Here is a 19,974-nt window from a genome sequence, read left to right on the forward strand (position 1 = left end):
AACCAGTAAGAAGAGACTGTTGCTCGATAGCTGGCTCTGGGGAGAAAAAGTGAGGAGAAGCGAGCGTCTGCGAGTGTCTACTCTTGCTTGATCTGGTGACTCGCGCCAGATGCGATCGAGATACCACCTTTGGGAGGCGCAGTGAGGACCATTGTGTGGGCAAGGGGAGCGTTGAGGTGCGACATGGGGTGTACCGATGAAGCATCGTAATCTTCGCCAGCAGCAGCGCCGCCGCCCATCGAGGTGTGGACGCGAGCGTGCTGGTTGAGGTTGTCGTGTCGGCTAAAGCGCTTGTTGCACGAAGGGTAAGGGCAGAGGAAAGGCTTCTCGTCGGTGTGGATCGAGCGAACATGGCGCTTGAGATGTTCGCTGCGCTTGAAACACTTGCCACAGCCAGGCACCTTGCACGTGTAAACTTTGCCACTCTTGCCGAGATTGTTCATCTCCTCGGGCTTGTTGGGAACACGACGGCCGCGGGAGCGCTTGGTGATGAGGCCGGCATATGGGTTGGTAAGGTGAGCAAAGTGGCTGTAGAGGCTCATGCCCTTGGGCAGCAAGGCCAGGCCGGAAGCTTGGGTCGGCACATGCTGGACCTGAATTTGGCGCGAAGAGGGCGAGGCGAGCACCGAGGGAAGAGCGCCCGCCATACCAAAGCGAGGATAGGGAGATGAGCTACGGGCGCTGCTGGGCGAAGACGGGCAAGGCGAGCCGTGTGGGGGGAAGCACGAGGCATCAGGGGCGCTCTGGGAGAAGACCATGGGGTAAGGGCCCACATTGCCAAAGTACGAGTTGACGGGGTAAGGATGGATGGGCATGGGGACAGCGCCAACGTCGGCGCCTTCGAGAATGCCGAGGCAGGACTCGCTACCGCTGCATCTGACGTGACCGTGACCGCCGTCCGTAGAAGCGTCGCTGAGGTTCAGAGGCGAGATGGGGACTTGAGCAGTAACAAAGGTGTGGACGTTGTTGGTGGCTTGAATGTCGTCCATGGCAGAAGGAGCGAGCCTCTGTGCACCTTGATCGGCATCCTCAATGAAATCGTGGAAGCTGAAATCGACGGTTGGGTGAAAGCTACTGGCGCGGATGGTGGCGTCCTTGGAGTCTCCACTGGGAGAGTGAAACTTGATGCGGTCGAAAGCGGACTGGATCGAGGCCGAGACGTCGAGAGCCTGAAGCGAAGAGTCGCCCCAAGACGCAGTGCATGCCTCGTCAGTAGCGGGGGAGGCAGCGTTGCTCAGGTCAGCCTCGCTGTCAAAGCAGCTGTCATCGTACTCGGAAGCGGTGGAGGCAGCAGAGCTGGCGATGGACGGGGTAAGCGAGAGGCGCTGAGCGGCACGCGGACGTTGGGGGATGTCGTTGAGGAAATCGGAGTTGTCGAAGCCAAAGTCATCCTTGAAATCAAAGTCGGGCTTGAGCGTGGTGACGGTGTCGGCGCGCTTGCGCTGGACCTCGAGCATGAAGGCGGACGTTTCGAGAGTTTCGTTAAAGGTGAGAGGCAGGGAGCTGGTGGAGTCGATGGAAGGCGAAAATCCGAAGAGACTGCTCGAGGAAGGAGGCAGATCGAAAAGCTGGGCAGCAGCGCTAGGACTGAAAAGTTGTTCCTCCATCTTGGTGAATACGAGGAAATGCGTGATGGCGAAGAGATGTCGAAACAGAAGGGTACAAAAGTGGGTGTAAGGGTATGATGGAAGAGGGGTCGAGGCTCGTCGTGATATGGTATTGAGAGGGATGTGAGCTGAGGGAGGAGGTAGGTCGGTGAATTCGGAGTAAAGTAGTCGTGAAAATCGTTAAATGGCAATCCTCAAAAGCTGGAGGAAAGGCCAAGGGTCGTTACAAGGTCGTTACAGGGAGAGGTTTGCACGTCAGACTTAGCATGCAGATGAACACGAGTCTTGACTGTTGCAGTGGTGGGATGTGGTAGCAAGGACAGGCGCGGCGGTCAAGCGCGTGGTGAAGACACAAGTGTCCGAGCCGGCGATGCAGGAAGATGGGAGATAAAAGTGTCGGGTTGTGGCTTCTGCAGATGTGACGTGTGGGTGGGCTGTGACGGGACGGAGGATGGGTATGGTGGGTGTAAAGCTTGCGTCGATTGCTGGGTCGTTAGAGGGTCGTTAACTGCAACGTCCGGATGAAGAGCACAAATGAAGGAGATGGTATAGGAAAACGGTAGACAGATTAGCTTTAGGTCACGGTCAAACATATGCTGCAAGCGCACATTTACGAGATGAAGACAACGAGACAAGGCAAGGCAGGTGAAATGTGACAACGCAAAGATGAGACCAACATTTGCGATGGCGCTTGTGGACGATCCGAGTGTCGTTCCTACGATCGAACTGATTGTGAGCAGATGCATGGCCACGGTTCGAGACGCATTCATTACGTCTCGAAATCAGCTATGGCCGAGGTACCGTGCATGCATGCATCTATAATCCGGGTTGGATGGCAGGGTATGGACAACGCACTGCCTGCGTGCCGGAGCCTCGATGGGTTCGACAGCGTCGAATAGCGGCGTGCGCACAAGACAGGAAAAGGCCATTGTTCGACTAAGACGCGTTCGGGAGCGGGGTCGAGAGGCCCACGCGTGCCATCTGCATGGTAGTATGACCACAACGTAGCATGGATGCCAAGATCGATGCGAAAGACGGCGGCACTTACAATGGGTCGTTAGCCTTGAAAGGCGGGAGTTGATACGAAAGACCGGCCGAGGCGTGATCTGTCGATGAGAGAGCTCGATGGTAGTTAATGGAGATGGTGGTAGAGACGTGAACACATTACAAACAGCGAACCGTAGTCAGAGCCAATCTGAGAGCTGAGACCTGAGAGCTGAGACCTGAGAGCGGAGACCTGAGAGCGGAGAGCGGAGAGCGGAGAACAGAGAATGGAGAGAGGGCGCCAATCCGAAGCGAATAATTTTGGCTGACATGGAGCCGCAGAGGCAAGCGAGAGCCACACGACTGACCGGCTGAATCGAATTTGGGCAGACGAGTGAGCGAGTTGATCGAACGGGCTGGTCGGGGAGCATCTAGCCAGTCAGCCAGCCAGCCGTATCAGGCAAGGTTAGTCGCAATTCAGCACACCGCTCAACCGCCTGATAGAACATTCGTGATCCGCGGGATGGCTGAATTTGATAGAAAAAGGAAAGTCAAAGGCTGTTGGCTGCGCATCCGCATATACTGTGCAGCTGACAGCGTGGGAAATGCATTCGTCATAAAACATGAAACTTGGCGTGAGGCGCGAGGCGCGAGGATAGGGCTGATGTTGCAACGATCGAGCCTACGTTCTGCTAAGTTGGGCACAATCACGAATTTCAAACCTCTCAACAAACCTGTCAACCTTGCAACGGTCAAGTTTGGGCTTGACGCTTGGATCTCTTTGCTGAATGAAACCGCTTCAGCCCAGCAGTCTGTCGCAACAGCGATCCCAGCGCCTCGAGCTTAGAACGGAGACGAGATTCGTTTCCTCGCTACCGCACCTCGTCGGACGTTTCAATTGTGACTGCTCGCGACAAGGCGCAAGACGCCATCCTGAGCACAATGTGCGACGTGCGTCACAGTACGAGGACATGCATGGCTCGAGGCTCAAGGCATATATCGGCCAAAGCACGCCGGGTCCTATCTTAGTCGATTGGATGGTTCGACGCCAAAAGGCTTGAGCGATTGAAACGCAAGCGCGGGTCCAAGGTTGGTAGCGTCAGTTGATAAATTGGCGATGGTCGAAGCGAGTAAGCCAGAGTCAAGCGAAAGAGCAAGGAGCACAGAGCGAGGAGCGAGCTACGCTAGAAAGGCAAGCGAGCAACGGGACAACGGAAATACAGTAAGGTCAAGCCTGGGCACTAAGACGAACCACACGATATGCTGCCCATCACGCTCATAAGCGTAGCTCACTTTCGAATTGTCCTAGCTATGGCGTTCCGCAGAGCCATAATTTGGCTGGCTGGCTGGCTGGCTGGCTGGCTGGCTGGCTGCTGCAGTCATAAAATGCTGCTCCTCCATAGAACGGCGCTCGGGACAGCGTGTGGGAAAAGAGAGACGGTGCGGGTCGGCGGACTTTCGAGTCGCCTTGTGAGTCGATGTCGGTTGCTCCGGCGATGCAAAAAAGCCTGGTGACGTGATGCAATTTCACGTTTGGAGCCTGTCCGCCAGTATGCCTGTATGCATGCATGCATGCAAGCCTGCTTTTTTGGCAAGTGCAAATAAGTTACAGCAAGCGTGACGTTCAAGTCGATCGCTCACGTCAAGATCTAGCATAGCAGTGAAAAGCCCCGCGCCTATTCGGGCTGAAAGGTGACATCTACTGGTCGGAGCTCAGCATCGTGGTTCATGCATTCCGTAAGTGCCATGTCATTGTTCAAAGTGATGGTGATGATGATGTGGCATTCCGAGTAGAGTTGGTGGGCAAGTGTCTGGTTGGAGGAGGTGAGGATCGAAGGCGAATAGCCGACAGACGCGTTCAGATCGAGACCCTTGTCTCGCCAAATTTCGCGCCAAAATGTAGCTTTGATCAAGATCCTGGCACTTGGCCTATGTCGCCCTGTTCTGGACTATGCGCGGCTGCATGCATCAGCCTGTCACTTTTTTTTTTTTCTTTTGTTCCTTTTTTTTCTTTGGCTCATACCATTCGTGATTCGTGATTTACCATCTTGACCTTGCCTTCATCCACCGTTTCCCACCTGTCAGCCCTTGAAATTCGTGAAACATGGTCAGCAACTCGACGCACGCCTTAGCATGGAAGTCTTTATCCGTGGTGAATCGAGCCGGCCATAAGCCTTGGCAGCCATTGCATATGCTAGCTTGGCAGTCGCTAGCCTTAGCGCTTGCGATTCCTGCACGCTGAATCATGCACTTTCTGGCAGGTGCCTAGTTGCTAGACACCACCTCCCGCCGGGATGGCTTGGGTTCTAGTTGAGCCTCTTGGCCACAGCACATGCTGCGACAGGACCAAACTTTTCAAATCCTCGTCGATAACGACCACAGCATCTAAGGAGGATACATAACTTTAATGCCAATCTTGGCCGATGTGCAGTGAAGCAAAGGCTCAGAAATTGTTCACGTTTGCCACTGAGCCGCCCTGAAACGAGCGAGCCGATTTCCAACGCAGACGAGCACGCTCTGTTTGCGGCAAATGACATCGAGTACTGCAATACTGAATACAGACAATACCGGCATTGCATCCAGGTCATCCATGCGATTGCGCAGAAAGAGGATGGCTTCAGAAATCCAGAAATGCATTCCGGCACATATCCTTCTCCTCATCACTGTGGCTTACAGTAGTACAATGTGTTGTGGGATGCACTTGGACGTTCTCCGCCACTGGGTGTCGTGCGTCGCTAACGCTCCGGCGTTCGATGAGCAAAGCGCCGAAAAATGCAAGCGGCACCACTTACACCCTGGCCAGCTTGTAGATGCCATGCATCTTGAATGGAACAATGGGCACTGATAGATGATACCTCCATTGTCAGTTTGAACTCGCTGAACCCGAGTGCACAGCCTGGTGAGGGAAGACACTGAGAGATGTATGTATGGACCGCTTCGAACTACTGCTTACACCCGGCAATTTGGGGTGGTAGTACCAAGCTGAAACTGATGCTTCCCGCTCGGTGAGACGTGTCAACGCCGTCGAAAGGCTGTAAGCGAAAGGGTGGCTTGGTGATCTAGGAACTAGACGTGGTTCGTCATCCCACAGCTCCATCAGCTCTCTAGGTCGGAGCGATTCCGAACTCCCACCTCCATCATCGGTTTCTTTTACAGATGAAGTGATTTCGGCTGTCTGTACCTGCCGATGAGGACCGAAGCACAATGTCTGTACGACACAATAAGCAGCTTGCTTATCGTTGATCCGATAGTTGGTGCGGTCCCGAAATCCTGTTCGCCTATCCCACACGGTATCATATCAAAGCTGTGGCGTCGTCTGACTCCTCGTCTCACGATGGTGGCTGACTAACAAGCCCTGATGGGTGATTTCGTAGAATTATCATCTTGGCATGGCAGTAGTTCATGTGATAGCAGCTATTGCGTGTGATGGCGCAGAAGACAAAGCGCTGCGCCGGCTCGGCCAAAAACTGAGCCGGACCTGTTCTTCGCAGACGTGCAGTTCTGATTCTCTGTCCGGGATATGCTGGAAGCAGTGCTTGCCAAACAGTGCACCTTCCAGCCTGTACTCGTCTGCAGATGCTCACGCAGAACATTTGGCGCAACGTTGCTGTACAGACTTGTTCTTCTACCAGTGCGCTCTTTCGAAGAAACCAATTACGAATCGTGAGTCGTGTTTCTTCTCGCTTCCTGTTCTTCTGCATTGGATTACCTGCTTGTACCAGCATGGAAGCATGCTGAATTCGACCTTTTTATTCACTCGTGTTTCCAGCAGTTAGAGGCGCACATCTAGCGCCAACGTGCTGTAAAATCTTACTCACACTGCTTCGCCCCGACCATTTGTCTGCCGAGCTTTATGCAGGACATTCATGATTCTCTCTTTGTAACTTATTGCAACGCCCGTATCTCGCTCAAAGTTTCACATCTGGGCCTTACATCTCTTTGATGACTCGGGCATATCCCAACACCTCCGCCTCAGCATTGCAGTGATCCTCGTCGAGCTGTGCCCAAGATGCCTTCACGATTAGCTGGGCGCACAGACAGAGTCACGAGTTACGAAATTTGAAACCAAGATAGGGGCTAAAGTGACGTGGGAAAAAAAATAAAGTTGTTCACCGCTCACCGCTCTCCTTGCGGGATGTGAAATCGTGAATGTCTTCCCTCCAGCAATCATGGATCGCAGGGAATGGTGAATGGTGAATGGAGAATCATGAGTTCTGGCTCCTCAGCAGGTTGATCTCGCGCACGATTTCGGCCGCGATCCTTGCCGAGTCAGCCTCAAAGTCGTACCTCTTGGTGTCCCTAGGACTCTCCCTCCATACAACCAACTTGAACCCATTCACCAGCTTACTCGATAGCTTGCACGCCACCACGCTGGAAACGTGGAAAGAGGCAGCTTTACCAAACGTCTTCATGTCTGTGGGCATGATGTGCAACCAGTCTCCATCCAGAGTCAAGCTGCGCTCGTTGTGTCGTCCGCCAAACACGGGCGATTTGCGGTACACCGTGTATGACTTGTACGCAGCAGCAATGTCAAGTGCTTTCGTGTATTTGGGCTGTCCTAAAGCCGTGTTGGGATCTGCCGAGTAACGTTTGAAGATCGAGGCGTTCGGGTTCGTCGACGAGCTGCTGAGAGCTCCTGCTCCTCCCAAAGCTCCCAGACTAGAGCGCCGTACGAGCGCAAGATCGTGATTTCCTTGCAGAGATTCCACGGTGCGATCAAGCGGGACGACGATGCTCTTGTCTGGCACAATCAGCGCCCAATCGTCCACGTTCGACAAGTGCCGCTTCCTACAGATCATCTCGAGCACATCTGCCAAATACATGTCAGACGGCACTTGAAGCGTCGTCTTGTATCGTACCTCAGGATTCGGCGTCACCAGCACTCGGAGGAAGATTGACTGCGACGACGAGCCCAGTGCGCTACGTGAGAGTGCACCGGAAGCAAAGATCGGCGTGCCTTGAATGTTGACGAGCGAGCCAGCGGTCACCTGGGCACCGGCACCGGCACCAGCACCAGCACCAGCACCAGCAACGCCCAGCCGATTCGCCAGAGAAGGATTGGCTGAGATAGCCTTCGCGCCGCTCTTGGCTCCACCAACAAGTGTGCTCTGCGACGCATCAACCGTGCCTGTGCCAGCGGCGACCGATTCGCCCGCACCTCCCATCTTGTTGCCCGTCTTCGACGTAGTAGGTGCGCGAACCGTCCTCCTTGCGATGTTCGTATACGCATCTCGATGTTGTCGTACCTGGTTCGGCGTAGCTTGGCAAATGGCAAATTCGTCACCTCCAAATTTGCCCAATACGAGGCTTTGATCGATGGCAGGAAAATCGTCGTCCACTTCGCCATCTTCGACAATCATCAATGTCCAACCGATAGTCGTTGTCTTCGCCTCGCGTTCGCTGCTAGAGAGAGACGAAGCTGCGGAATCCAGCTCGGGCTTCCACCTCTCCTCCACGTAGCAGTACAGGCCATACCCGATCACTTCTTCCATTGTGGCATCCTTGCGGATATTGAGCTTCATACTCTTGGTCTTGGGATGCACCGAGATTGCCCCGCTGGCCAGCGGTGATGAAGGCGGTGGCTGCCTGCTCTCAGCCCACGGAAAGTAGATTTCGACTGTCATGCTCGGTACAGTGGCTGCACGACCAGCAATGCCGGCATAGAACGCAGCAAAAGGATTCTCGGGCCCTGAATCTTGCTTTTCGAGCATCGAGCTGAGCATGGATCCTTTGGGTCGATTCGCATGCTGTGTTTCCAGCTGACTTCGGCTGACCCGAATCGATGAAAAGTAGTCAGACTGACTGGTGAGACGAGATGGGTGAAGCTGACTTATCCGACGACTGTTGCGTCGCTTCGTTCTGCTGCTATGGTCGTAGGCCGATTTATTCATGTCGCTGTTCTCGTCGCTGTCGTCAGTCGTGGAAATGACCATTCTCGGTGGTACAGGAAGCTCAGCCATGTCAGCGCGAGACGGCAGGGCCGGTCGAGACATGACAGGAGAAGAGCGAGCCGTGAGAACATTGTCTCGACTTTGGCTCGCTGATGAGTGTGGTGAATGGGGCCCACCAGTGATGGCAGAATTGATCATGGTCAAGCCTAGACTGCCATCGGGAAGAGAGCCAGCCGAACCCAGACTCGACAATGCCGTGTTGGACTCAGTTAAGCTCTCTGCGTATATAGAGCCGTGTTGGATCGTAGATGGACCTTGAGGCCGAGGAGAGATCGACTGGCTATCCGACGAACGTTCAGCTTCCAAAGACAAACGAGCGCTCCCCAAATCAGGAAGATCATCGGGTACAGCAAAGTTGACACGCTTGCCCATCACGATTCCGGTGCTCGGGTCGCTAGTCGGATCGGTGTACGGCTCCATAGACTTCTCTTCCTTCTTCCGGCCAGGCGAACATGACAAAATCTCTGGGGATTCGTGAGTGAGGGCCTCGCCTACTGCTTGTCTGTCTGCCGAGCCAGTCGAGGTATCGGTCGTTGACTGGTCTGTCGATTGCTGTGCCTGACATTCTGTTTCCGCATTCTTCTCGACTGTTGCTGGCGCGGGTGAATGTGTGGCACTGATACTGACACGCTTACTCGCTCTGCGACCATTGACTCTCATACCGAGAGCGCCGCTTCGACCGGGACCATAGATGGTCTGAGTGTACGCAAGGCCGCCGGACCTGTTGCTCACGTCGGCAGCATCAAATCTTCCGTCCAGCGCATCAGCATCTGAATTATGGCTACCTCTCCCGCCTTTGCGCCCAGGACCTCCGAATAAACCAGACTCCCCAGCGGTAGGCACAGGAGAATATACGGTGGCAAGTTCCGGATGAATGGAAGAATCGGTCAAACCGGCAACTACAACGTGTGTGTCTGAGCCAAAAGGTTTGAAGTGTGCGAGCGATGGAACAGCACGAATCAAAACGTCATCTCTACGTGCAGCCGTTGATGAGGACGCAAAGAAAGAAGTTGAAGATGACGAGGCTGACAGAGATGGCGGTGCGTCTGTTTGAGTTGCTATTGGCGTCGAAGCGTCTTGCTTTCCCGCGGCAAACGAGGGGAAGGTGATGATCTTCGGCCCATAATGATCATCTATACGCTTCAAGTATGCCAGCCGCAGGGAGTGGATGAGATGGTCGGGGTCCACAAGGAGCGACATGCTTATGAACGATGGGTGACGCTGCTGATCGACATCTCCCTTGAATGATGGACGGTTGAAAAGGCGCTCAACTGATACTATGAGGCTTGTTGTTCTCCGCGGATCGTTTTTATCGCAACATGGATGCCTTTTCCAGCCTATCCGAGAGTGCCAATGCGGAGTGAGGTGTTGAACAGAGGCGCAAGAGGGGGTTGAGAGGACAGAGCAGTATCTGTTATGCACGAGAGATGGACCCTGGACGAGAGCTGTGCACCGACACCAAACGCCAACGTGCAAAACAATCACAGAATCAAGCTGTAAGATTTTCCTAAGTTAACTCAAGTCACGAGTAGTTGATATAAATCTTGAATATGAATTATCCAAGATCGGGCCCGATACAACCCGCCCTGTTCCATCAGAAGCTTGGACATTCAAGTCTTGACGTGAAGCCCTGCAGGTTCTCACATTCATACTATCACTCGTACTACATCGTCGTCTGCAATCTGCCTCATTCTCAATTCAGGGGCAAGAGCAACCTTCCAGCCCTGAAGCCAGCTCTCTCCTCTCGCTCGCTTTCATACTCCTCTTGAGCACATAGAGATTGGCCAAGATGACCTCCAATGACGTGCGCGACATCCTGTCGCTCCCCGAACGGCCGGCGTCGCAACCTTCCTCATCAGCACAGGCATCCGGCTCTTCATCAAGAAACCGCAAATCATCTGGCTCGAACAATCCACATCCGTCCTCAGCAGCATCTGCATCACGGCCCAAGCCTAAATACGATGGCATGACGAGAGAACTATTCGCGCTTCTCGGCGACAACGCACCGTCGCTCGCAATGACACACGGCCTGGATGCTGAAGGCAAACCTGTCATGGGGCTAGGGGGGCTGTTCAAGCCCAAATTCAAACGCAGGAAGGAGAAGGTGAGGCAATGGCGGTGGACGCCATTCCTAAACTCGGCTCGCGACGACACGCAAATCGACGACGATGTGCCTGAAATCAACCATGGACTTATCCTGCACCACTGGGCACCTGCTCGCTCGTTCTCAACAACAGCAGCGGATGGAATATCCGCTGAAGATGCAGATATCGACACGAAGTACCAATATGCCGCGTTCAACACCACCTCGGGCGTCTATAGCTACTCGAACGACGAATACATCCAACATCTGCGGGACGACGATTGGACTAAAGAAGAGACGGACTACCTGATGGAGCTTTGTACCGCCTATGACCTGCGCTTCGTCGTCATTCACGACCGATACGACTGGGCAGCTGCACAAGCGTCCTTCCTGGCTGGTTCCACCTCGGCCGTACCTCAGCCGGTGAAAGAGAGAAGCATGGAGGATCTCAAAGTTCGCTACTATGCTATATGCCGACGTCTCATCCGCTCTCGTATCTCGACCGACGATGTGGAAACACGACAGATGCTCTTGAGCACGTACGCATTCGACAAGCAACGCGAGGTGGAACGCAAGAAGGCGGTGGCGCGGTTGTACACGCGCACGCCGGAACAGTTGGCGGAAGAAGAAGCGCTGTATGTCGAAATTCGCCGTATAGAGCAGAATGAAGCCAAGTACGCATCCGAGCGTGAAGAGCTGCTACGGTTGTTGGGTGGATGGGAAAGTCTGCCCAGCTCGAGTCCGCATGCTGTCGCCGCAGCGGGCTCGGGCATCGCGAGCCTGTTGGGGGCGGAAGAAGATTCTACGGCGAAAGGTCGTGCTGGTAGTGCCAACAAGAAACGAAAATTGCAGCAGATCGAAGATAACGGCACACCGGGCGCGGACGATGCGGGTAGTTCGACGGGTGCTACTGCAGCAGCGACGAGCAGGCCTTCGGCCAACCTGACGAGCAAGCAACGTGCCGAGTTGCGACAGGCGCAGTTCGACGAGATGCAGTGCATTGTTCGTTTCGCTTCCAACGCGAATGCCACCACGGATGCATCTGCTGGCGGCATAGCCGGCCCAGCTGCTGTCAGTGCTGCAAGTAGTTCCACGCGCCCTCCCTATGCATACCTTGTCGGGACCGCCTCGACCCTACCTGCAGTTACGTCGAACCCAGCCAACCCCACGTCTGGTCATGGTGTCTACTTGCGTTCATCCCGCATGCTTGCGCCTCGACCCAATTTGGTACTCAGAACAACCCAAGTGCTGTCCGAGTCGGATCCACCCGTCGGTCCACGTCTGATTTTCCCAACAGCCAAAAACGTCGAGAAGTGGGAGAACCTCATTGGAGCTGTAACGACTGGCTTGGAGATGAGGAAACAGCTAGAAAGGGTCAACGCCGAGTTAAGGATTGCAAAGCAGAGGATCGCAGCTGCACTACATCCCAATCGCATGGCAGATAAGAGCGAAGCGAGCGCAGAGGCTGTCGAGAGTCGCTCGGCAGCTCCAACCGAAAACTCGATCGCCGCAACCACTAGCACACACGCTCAGATTACAATCAAGACCGAGTAGACCGTCCCACCTTGACAACACCTCACCCTCAACCATTTTTCCCACCATCACACATGTGTCGAACGACTCTGTCCAGCTCACTAGCACACCTTAGCGCATGATGCGGTCATATCCATTGTCACAGCTTCGAAAGTACAAGTCACATTGATGACAACGGGAAATGACGAGCATAGAACATGAACGACGGGGCCACTGACTCTGGCATCAGGCAAGAAACGCCCAATCCGACCAAGCGAAAATCGTGAATGCGGCCACGCGGAAGAAAGAATGAGAAACAACAGGCCTTCGGGTATATGGAGATTAAAGAGGGTAAAACGAGACAGCCCACCGAGCCCACCGATCATCGTCGCTTGGTGAAAGTCTTGTTGAGCAACTGAAGAATCTTGGAGACGTTGAGCTGCACGTACTCCAAATCAAGCAGCTGCACATCGTCCTTTTGCTTCTCGAGCAGATCGTCGAGCTTCAAGTCCATCTCAAGGATCGCCTTTTCGCGGCCCTTGTAGTGCAAAGCAATGATAAAGGTACCGGGTGAAGGAGAGGTGATGTTGAAAAAAATGTTAGCACGTCGGTTCTCGGGCACATTGCTCTCGACAATGATGCCGTCCTTTTCCATCTGTGCATGCGTGAAGCGATAGGGACCCAATGCCTGCGTCTTGGGCAGTTTCTTCTCCTTGCCACCGACCGAAATGACACCGACACCACCGGCGCTCTTGTCCTTGGCGCTTCCGCTCGTCATTCGTACGTTTTGCAGATAGCTCTTGTACGTGTCGAGCTGGCTGCGCATGTAATTGTTGTGTTCGCAAATGGTTTTGTAAACCGCTTCAAGGCTGCGCATCTCCTGCATGACTTTCTCTCGCATGTTGCCGAGGTGCGTCAATTCGGTAGCAACTTCGTCGGTCATGAGGCTATAGCCGTCCCTTCGATCGACGATCTTGAGCTCTTCGAGCTCGCGAAGCATCTCCTTGACCTTGATGCCTTTGCGTACCAACGTTGCATCTTTCGTGGTAGCAGCGCGCTCGGCGATCATCGGCAGGTTGATGGGTCGCTTCTCAGCGAGCGTGGGAATGGAGCGCAGGAGTTGGACAAAGATCGACTTGGTCTCCATGTACAGGATGTCGTTCTGGGTCACGTTGTTCTCGGACATGAAAGCTGTCGTCAAGTCCTGAATGGGTGTCTCCCATCGCGAAAACAGGGGCAGGTCGAGCGTGCGGTTCTCCTTGCGGGGCACCTGACCAGGCGAGCCTCCCAGCTCGTCAATGAGGATTCGAAGGTGGTGCTTGTCATTAGGAGCAAGGATGTCGAGATGCTGCGCCACAAGCGAGTGTGTGTTGTACAGCTCGTTGAGGGTGATCTGGATCTGAAGATCCTTTTTGGACAAGGCCATGTATTGGTCCATCTCGAGTGTCTCGTAAAAATCGCCAACGTCACAGAGAGCGTTGAGAAAGGCGTTCATACGTGTCTTGTTGTTCTCAACAAACGGATTGAGCGACATCATGTACTGCTCCTTGGCGTACGACGGCTTGTTGGCAAGATTCTGTAGCATCTTGGCAATGAGCGTGAGTGTACGACGGGGATGTTTGGCAGGAGGTCCATCGACAAGCATGTAAGCTTGTGGAGTCACGATGGCCGGGTTGATGAACCGCAGGAAGAAGAAGCCTCCGATCAGCGAGCAAATGGCGAACTCGGTAGCGTCGGGATACTTGCGTTTGGTGAGACTACGAATCTGCTTGCAAATCCATCGAATACCGTACGGTACCTCGTCGATCGAGTTTATGATGGTCTGAAGAAAGCTGTTGGCGATCTCCATGAGCATGGTGAGTCTTGGCGCGATGATGGCTTGTACGTCGGCATTCTCAGCCGCAACCTCGGCAGGGACTCCTCGCGGAAGATTCGGAGGGAGGCTGCCAGTGTCTTCCTCGATCTGGTTGATCATCTGCTCGTAGACCTTCAAAGGATTGACTTCCAAGTTGAGGTCCTTGTGCTCGATGAGGCTGTTGATTCGCTCGGCGAGGACGCTCTTGAGGTAGGACTGACCGGGACCGCGGCGAGTGTAGGTGGTCATCATGCGCGAGACTGGTGTATTGGCACGGAGAAGCGAACCGAACTCGGTAGCCGTCTCGAATTGGGCTGAGAGGACGGACTGGAACATGGTAAGAAGCAGATGCTCTTCGCGACTCTCGTACTGGTTACCATAGAGGGTAAACATGACTGTTTGTAACAGCGTGTCGATCTCTGCTAAGCTGACGAGACGGCAGAGTGCAGCGATATGTCTTGGTTCGGATTGGAGCAGGAAGAAGAGGTTGCCGTACTGCTGCATTTTGCGGTCATCAAGAGAGGTGCCGACAGCTGTTGGATCGGTCTCTTCGAGCGTGGACGCGACTTCGCTCTGTTCGTCCAAAGCCATGCGGTTGGCAATGAGGAGGGCGATACGGCTGTCAAGGTAGCGAACGTCTCGTTCGAGGACAAAGTTTTTCTTAGACTGTGCCGAAATGCGACCTTTGAGCTCTCGGAGACGCTTCTGAGCGCGTGCCAAGTCGTCTTCTACCTCGACATCCTGCTCTGCAGCCATCGAGTAGAGGGCAGTTACAGAATATCGGTTGGTGTTGCGATGGCTGAGGCTGGCAGCTGTGAGTCTCTTGCTGATCATGTTGCCGCGATCGCGACTACCACTGCTTTCGCCCATTATGTTGGTAGATTGCTCGAGGGTGGTCATGGTAAGCTAGGTGTGCACTGATAGATGAGAGCAAGTCGGCGAGGACTCGGAGGTACGACTGCGGAGGAGGCGACCTGAGTCAAGTCAAATACCTAGGACCGGGCAACGTGAACCAGGTGGTTTCGAGAGTTGAAAGAACGTGAGGAGATTGAGCGGGCGGAATGCCTAACCCTTCGAATGAGTGTGAATCGGTCAACACGGCTTGATGTTGAGGCGCAGAGGCACCAGATTGTTGGAGGCGATGGTGCTTGGGAACGTATCTGTCGATGGTGAATGATGTGACGAGCGAGTTTGGCGATTTGCTGAGTTAGAGAAAAGCCAGCAAAGGAAATCAAAGAGACAGGACACGAGGCAGCAAGTTAGATTCGGACGCAGCAGACGCAGCCGCAGGTGCATACGCAGGTGCAACACGTACTGTCGATCCGATGACCGGGACGAGAAAGGCGGGTAAGCAGTCAGTGCGACGAGCAGAGTGTTGATTCGACAGGTCACGAGTGGATGGCCTAAGGCGCAGACGAGCAGCGTCGCGAACAAATTGTGATTCAACCGAATCAGCAGACAGTGAGAGGCAGGTGAGACACTGGGGCCAACCAAGCGCCCATGTCGCGCGCTGTCCGAAACTCAGCAGCGGCGTATGTGCGTGACTGTGTGTGGTTGCGTGTGCGTGTGCGTGTGGGTGTGCGTGTGTGTGTGTGTGCGCGTTAGACTGAGTGACTGATACTGAGAGTGGTCGCGCCCTAACGCCCCCTGGCTGGCCAAGTCGCGAGTAACTTAGGTCACACAAATTGTTGGTTTCGAAATCAAACTCGAATCGGAATGCTCACACTGAATTTGCGCTACAAAAAGCCAGTCAAGTTATGATCAAGTCTCTTGTCTCTCGGGGTTGAGCTCAGTTGCTGCAGGATTTGTGATTTGTAGTGTCGTGAGTCGCTCACTACTAAGTTATTCACGATTCGTGATTCCTCTTGAATCCGAAGCAACTCATGACTGCATCCCCTGTATCCCTTGTCCACCGCCCTCAAGTTTCTCTCGGTTTCGGAACGCGCTTTTGCCTGAGACTGCGGCTGCAACGTTTTGTTACGTTGACCATCGTGCGTGCAGAATTCACTTTCGGCCTCCTGGCTGCCAATTCACGTTAGGCTGAAAGTCGATAACCGAACTGGCTGCGTTAACTGTGCTTAGCTTGAATGTGTACTCACGACTTGGTTTGAATGACTGTTAACGAAGAAAAGTCACGCACCCACAACCACTCCACTGGCACGTTAGCAGTGTACTTGCCAAGTTCAGTCCGAGTGATGCGGTCTACGGTCTAAGTCACGAGTTATCACATTCACGATTGTGAGCCTCCCTGTGGATGTCAGTGTAAGACACAAACGTGTCAGGTTGATGCGTGATGGCTGAGACATGTTTTGTCGCATGTAGAGCCGTGAGCTTGTAAACCGTGGTCGTGTGGATGAAGATCAACACCTGGCCCTACTCTTTGACGCGGGACCGCACTTGTCACGCAGGCATCACATCGCTTCCTCATTCGAACTATCGTATGCTGTATTTGCAGACACGCCAAAGCGTGCCTTGAGCATCCGCCTACAACACGATTACACGTGAGACGTTGGGGTACACGTCAACGTTGCCTCGAGAACATGCTTACGATGCAGCGGCAGCTGCCGTCGAGGCCGTCGCGATTTCCTTCTTGCGTCCTTGGAGAGCGCTGCCCGACGACATGGAAGCATTGACCGCATTGCTCGCTCGATGTGTGACTATTTCGTAGCGCCCATTGAAGTTGAGCCTTACCGCCAAATCGCGAACCGTCAGGTTGGCATGCTTCTCGAGCGCTCCAACAATCAGCACCATCCTCGCTTGAAACGCGGCCGATGCCTCGTGCAGCCGCTTGCTGATACGTGCCAGCTCAGCTGGATCGCCAGGCGCCAGCGACACAACACTTGCAGTCGGCGCTGCCGTCGTCGACGCGGTTCGCGAACGTGCTCCGCGTTCGTGAGGCACCGAGACATGCCCATGCTCCATGTCGAAGCGTGCCAGTTCACGCGTGCTCAAATGCGTCAAGTCGTCCGAGGCTACCGTAAAGACCAAGATCAAGTCAAATTGAGCCCTCAGTTCGCCTGCCAGATAGTCCTGCGATCCTCGCTTTCCGCCCCGAAGCAGCACCTTGCCGATCAGCGCATTGAGGTAGGCGCGGTGGCTCTCGATCAGCTCATCCAGATCGCCTTGACGTCGAGAGAAGAACGTCAGCAAGTCGTTCCACGAGTACTCGATCACCTCGAGCTGAGCAAAGCCTTGCATCTGTCGGATGAAGTGAATCATCTCTGAAAGCATCAACATCGTGCTTTGCGATTCGCGGCGCAGATTTGTTAACAAGGCATTTCCAGTGCCGCGTTTCATTCGGCACAATGACGTTCCTGTTTCGTGCAACCGGAGCCAACTCGAATTAAGAGACGATTCAACTCGTTTGATCTTCCACAGATGTGTAAAGATGGTCTGGTATCCGACCATGGCTTGGTTGTCTAGCACCGTGTTGACAGGGGAATCCAGCTTGTATTCCAGCGTAAATGTATCCCATCCCGTATCGCCCGTGCTGAATTCGAGGATACGCGCATCGAGTCTGCGAAGGATCTCGGCATCGTCGTGTTGCGCGTTCGAACCGCGAATCGCGGTTTCAAGCGATGCAGTAAGATTGTGTCGGAACAACGAGTTGGCTGGCCGACTCAAGCTCGGTCCTAGCGATGCCATGAGCAGATCGACAAAGTCGCCTCGGGCCAACATGAGGTAGTCCTTGAGCGCTCGCAGATGCTCTAGCAATCGGAACTCGTCGAGGAAGATATCTAGAAGACGCTTGCTGGCACTGTTGAACGCCCCTTCGATCGTGCTCTCCAGACCGGCCAGATCCGTATATCGAAGCTCGGCACTGGCGCCGGCGATGGTGTGCCGCATTCCTACCCAATCGCCATCGCCGCAACTCTGCCGTATGAAGTTCAAACTCTTGCCCGTCGAAAAGATTTTGCGTCCGAATGACTCTTGTAGGAAGCTTGGCAGCATCTCTTTGCGAAAGACAAACTTGTTTTGCCAAAGAGACGCAGCGTCGCCGTCAAGATCGCCAAAGCTTGGCATGTCTCCATCTGCGAGGTTCGAATGAGTCCGGCTCTGATTGACCTTGCGCGGGTCGTCATTGAGTTCAACGAAGAATTCGCGGAATGGATCCTGCAATTCACCTTGGTAGATCCAGAGCGATAGTGAGTTGAAAAAAGGCTTCGACACCTCGTCCAGAAGGCCCGAGGTGAATTTTCGGATGAATGGATCGCCGTTGAACGTGTAAGAGTGGATCAAAGACACGAGCAAGCCTCCGTGAGCATCTTGGCAGCTCTCGACGATCGTGCTCATCAGTCGAAAACGCAGCGTCATCTCGTCTGTCCACAACGAGAGACGCTTCAGCGTGACGTAAGCGGTCGAAGCGTCGCTCCCCACTCCTGCTGCGACGTTTGCATCTTGCGCTAATCCTGGACTGTTCTTGCTTCCATTGCTCATCTGCGCCTCTAAGCTGGCCACGAGTCTGTAGAAGCCCGTCAGCTCTTTCGAGATGAAATGACAGAGACTCTGCATTATGAGACCTGACGCCGGCATCGCGCTCCTTTGCTGTGAGAACTCCGAGACTCTCTTGTACAGCTGGCCAAGCTCCGCAAGCCGATGCACGATGCGTTTGGTGGGTGCATTGATGTAGCCTGCCTCACCTTCACTGAAGACGATTCGGACCACTTTAGCGGGACCTGATTCTCCGGCTTCTGATGCTGCTGCTGCTGCTGCTGCTGCTGCAGTATTGTACTGAAACTCTTCTTGGAAGCGAACATGGCGGCCGTTGATACCTTGCATGAGGAAGATGACGTCCTGCAAAAGCTCATCCTCCGGAATCTGCTTTTTTCCCAGTTGCTGTCTGAGCTTCTGTATTAGTTGTGCTTTCGATACTGCCTGTCCATCTTTGCGAAGGTCCGAGGAGGAGATAAGCTGCTTGGTGTTTTGCGGAGGGCTCTCGGTCGAGCGAGCGGCGGGGATTGATGCGGTTGGTTTTGTAGGCAACGTCTCGACAGCAGCTGCAAGCGTCCTTGATGGAGCCGCCCGGCTGCCTGAAGGTTGAGTTTTGGCATTGCGACCAGTCCCTGTAGTCGGCGCAGAAGTAGCCACATTAGTGGCAGGTGTATCTGCAGTCATGTATGGTGTCGCTCTGGTGTCCGGCTCTCGCAAATTGGTGCTGGACGAAACCGCACGCGAGGCAGGGGTAGCAAGTGCGCCCGGGTTGCTCGCAGTGAATGCCAGTGCATCCAGGAGCTCGAGCAAGCTCGGCAGGTTGCGGAACTCACCCGAGCTTTCGAGCCTGGACAGAATGTTTGCGAAGCGGTTAGCAGATTGGTAGCCTCCGTCCACGGATAGCCGGTTAATTTTGCGCCGGATCGAGTCGACAGCAAAGTCTTGATTTGGCCCTAGCGCTGAGGACGCTGATTCGGCTTTAAGCTCGATAATGTCGTAGCCCATATCGTCAAGTGCATCCTTAAGCTCCTTGCGCGCCCGTCTCTCGTCTTTTGTCTCATCCCGCTTCTTACGTGTGGCCGGCACAAAGCTGCGAGTCAGATCGCCCAGAAGCCGGTACATTTCTTGCACAATGTCGGCATCGTCGATGGTGGGTGCCTGAGCAGAGGACGAAGCCAGACCTATCGGTCTTGAAGAAGATGAGGCCATGTTGGTAAGCGTCGTGCCGCTCTTCGATGTATAATACGATGAGAATTGGGAGGTTACGTGGTGTGACAAGAAATGCTAGTCAGATCGACGATCGTCAAATCCCTTCGGCGCCAAATAGTCAGTCAGCAGATGTACGATCTTTTACGGGTGCGCAACTGTTGAGCGACGCTGAGAGGTTATCCTGAAGCCTCGTTGCGCGTATCGGCTACACACGACGTGTATGTCACGGGATGGCGTTTGGTGGGTGAACGGGTTGAAACAATCACGAATCACGAATACCTTGGCGTGTAGTGTCACTTTTGGACTCACTCAGTCCTTTCGTTGCGGTACGCGTCGCGCGAA

General features: G+C 54.2%; 7 protein-coding genes across 7 annotated transcripts; 1 reads left to right on the forward strand and 6 right to left on the reverse strand.

Moving 5' to 3' along the window:
- Positions 1-77: 77 nt before the first annotated feature.
- Positions 78-1,607, reverse strand: UMAG_00946 (uncharacterized protein; the record flags this gene model as incomplete). The annotated part of the gene is made up of 1 exon (XM_011388643.1): positions 78-1,607. The coding sequence occupies one exon, from the start codon at positions 1,605-1,607 to the stop codon at positions 78-80; it is 1,530 nt and encodes a 509-aa protein (XP_011386945.1).
- Positions 1,608-1,939: 332 nt separating this feature from the next.
- UMAG_12119 (uncharacterized protein) lies at positions 1,940-2,377 on the reverse strand (the record flags this gene model as incomplete). Its single annotated transcript, XM_011389184.1, has 1 exon — positions 1,940-2,377. One exon carries the CDS (start codon positions 2,375-2,377, stop codon positions 1,940-1,942), a length of 438 nt encoding a protein of 145 aa, XP_011387486.1.
- Positions 2,378-4,267: 1,890 nt separating this feature from the next.
- UMAG_12120 (uncharacterized protein) lies at positions 4,268-5,412 on the reverse strand (the record flags this gene model as incomplete). The annotated part of the gene is made up of 3 exons (XM_011389185.1): positions 4,268-4,467; positions 5,266-5,309; positions 5,384-5,412. 3 exons carry the CDS (start codon positions 5,410-5,412, stop codon positions 4,268-4,270), a joined length of 273 nt encoding a protein of 90 aa, XP_011387487.1.
- Positions 5,413-6,796: 1,384 nt separating this feature from the next.
- Positions 6,797-9,742, reverse strand: UMAG_00947 (uncharacterized protein; the record flags this gene model as incomplete). The annotated part of the gene is made up of 1 exon (XM_011388644.1): positions 6,797-9,742. One exon carries the CDS (start codon positions 9,740-9,742, stop codon positions 6,797-6,799), a length of 2,946 nt encoding a protein of 981 aa, XP_011386946.1.
- A 589-nt stretch (positions 9,743-10,331) lies between these two features.
- Positions 10,332-12,179, forward strand: UMAG_00948 (uncharacterized protein; the record flags this gene model as incomplete). The annotated part of the gene is made up of 1 exon (XM_011388645.1): positions 10,332-12,179. One exon carries the CDS (start codon positions 10,332-10,334, stop codon positions 12,177-12,179), a length of 1,848 nt encoding a protein of 615 aa, XP_011386947.1.
- Positions 12,180-12,519: 340 nt separating this feature from the next.
- On the reverse strand, positions 12,520-14,826 carry UMAG_00949 (putative RAS GTPase-activating protein sar1; the record flags this gene model as incomplete). The annotated part of the gene is made up of 1 exon (XM_011388646.1): positions 12,520-14,826. One exon carries the CDS (start codon positions 14,824-14,826, stop codon positions 12,520-12,522), a length of 2,307 nt encoding a protein of 768 aa, XP_011386948.1.
- Positions 14,827-16,536: 1,710 nt separating this feature from the next.
- UMAG_00950 (uncharacterized protein) lies at positions 16,537-19,632 on the reverse strand (the record flags this gene model as incomplete). The annotated part of the gene is made up of 1 exon (XM_011388647.1): positions 16,537-19,632. One exon carries the CDS (start codon positions 19,630-19,632, stop codon positions 16,537-16,539), a length of 3,096 nt encoding a protein of 1,031 aa, XP_011386949.1.
- Positions 19,633-19,974: the final 342 nt, after the last annotated feature.

This window comes from Mycosarcoma maydis, chromosome 2, assembly GCF_000328475.2.
Source record: "Mycosarcoma maydis chromosome 2, whole genome shotgun sequence".
Classification (NCBI taxonomy): Eukaryota; Fungi; Basidiomycota; class Ustilaginomycetes; order Ustilaginales; genus Mycosarcoma; species Mycosarcoma maydis.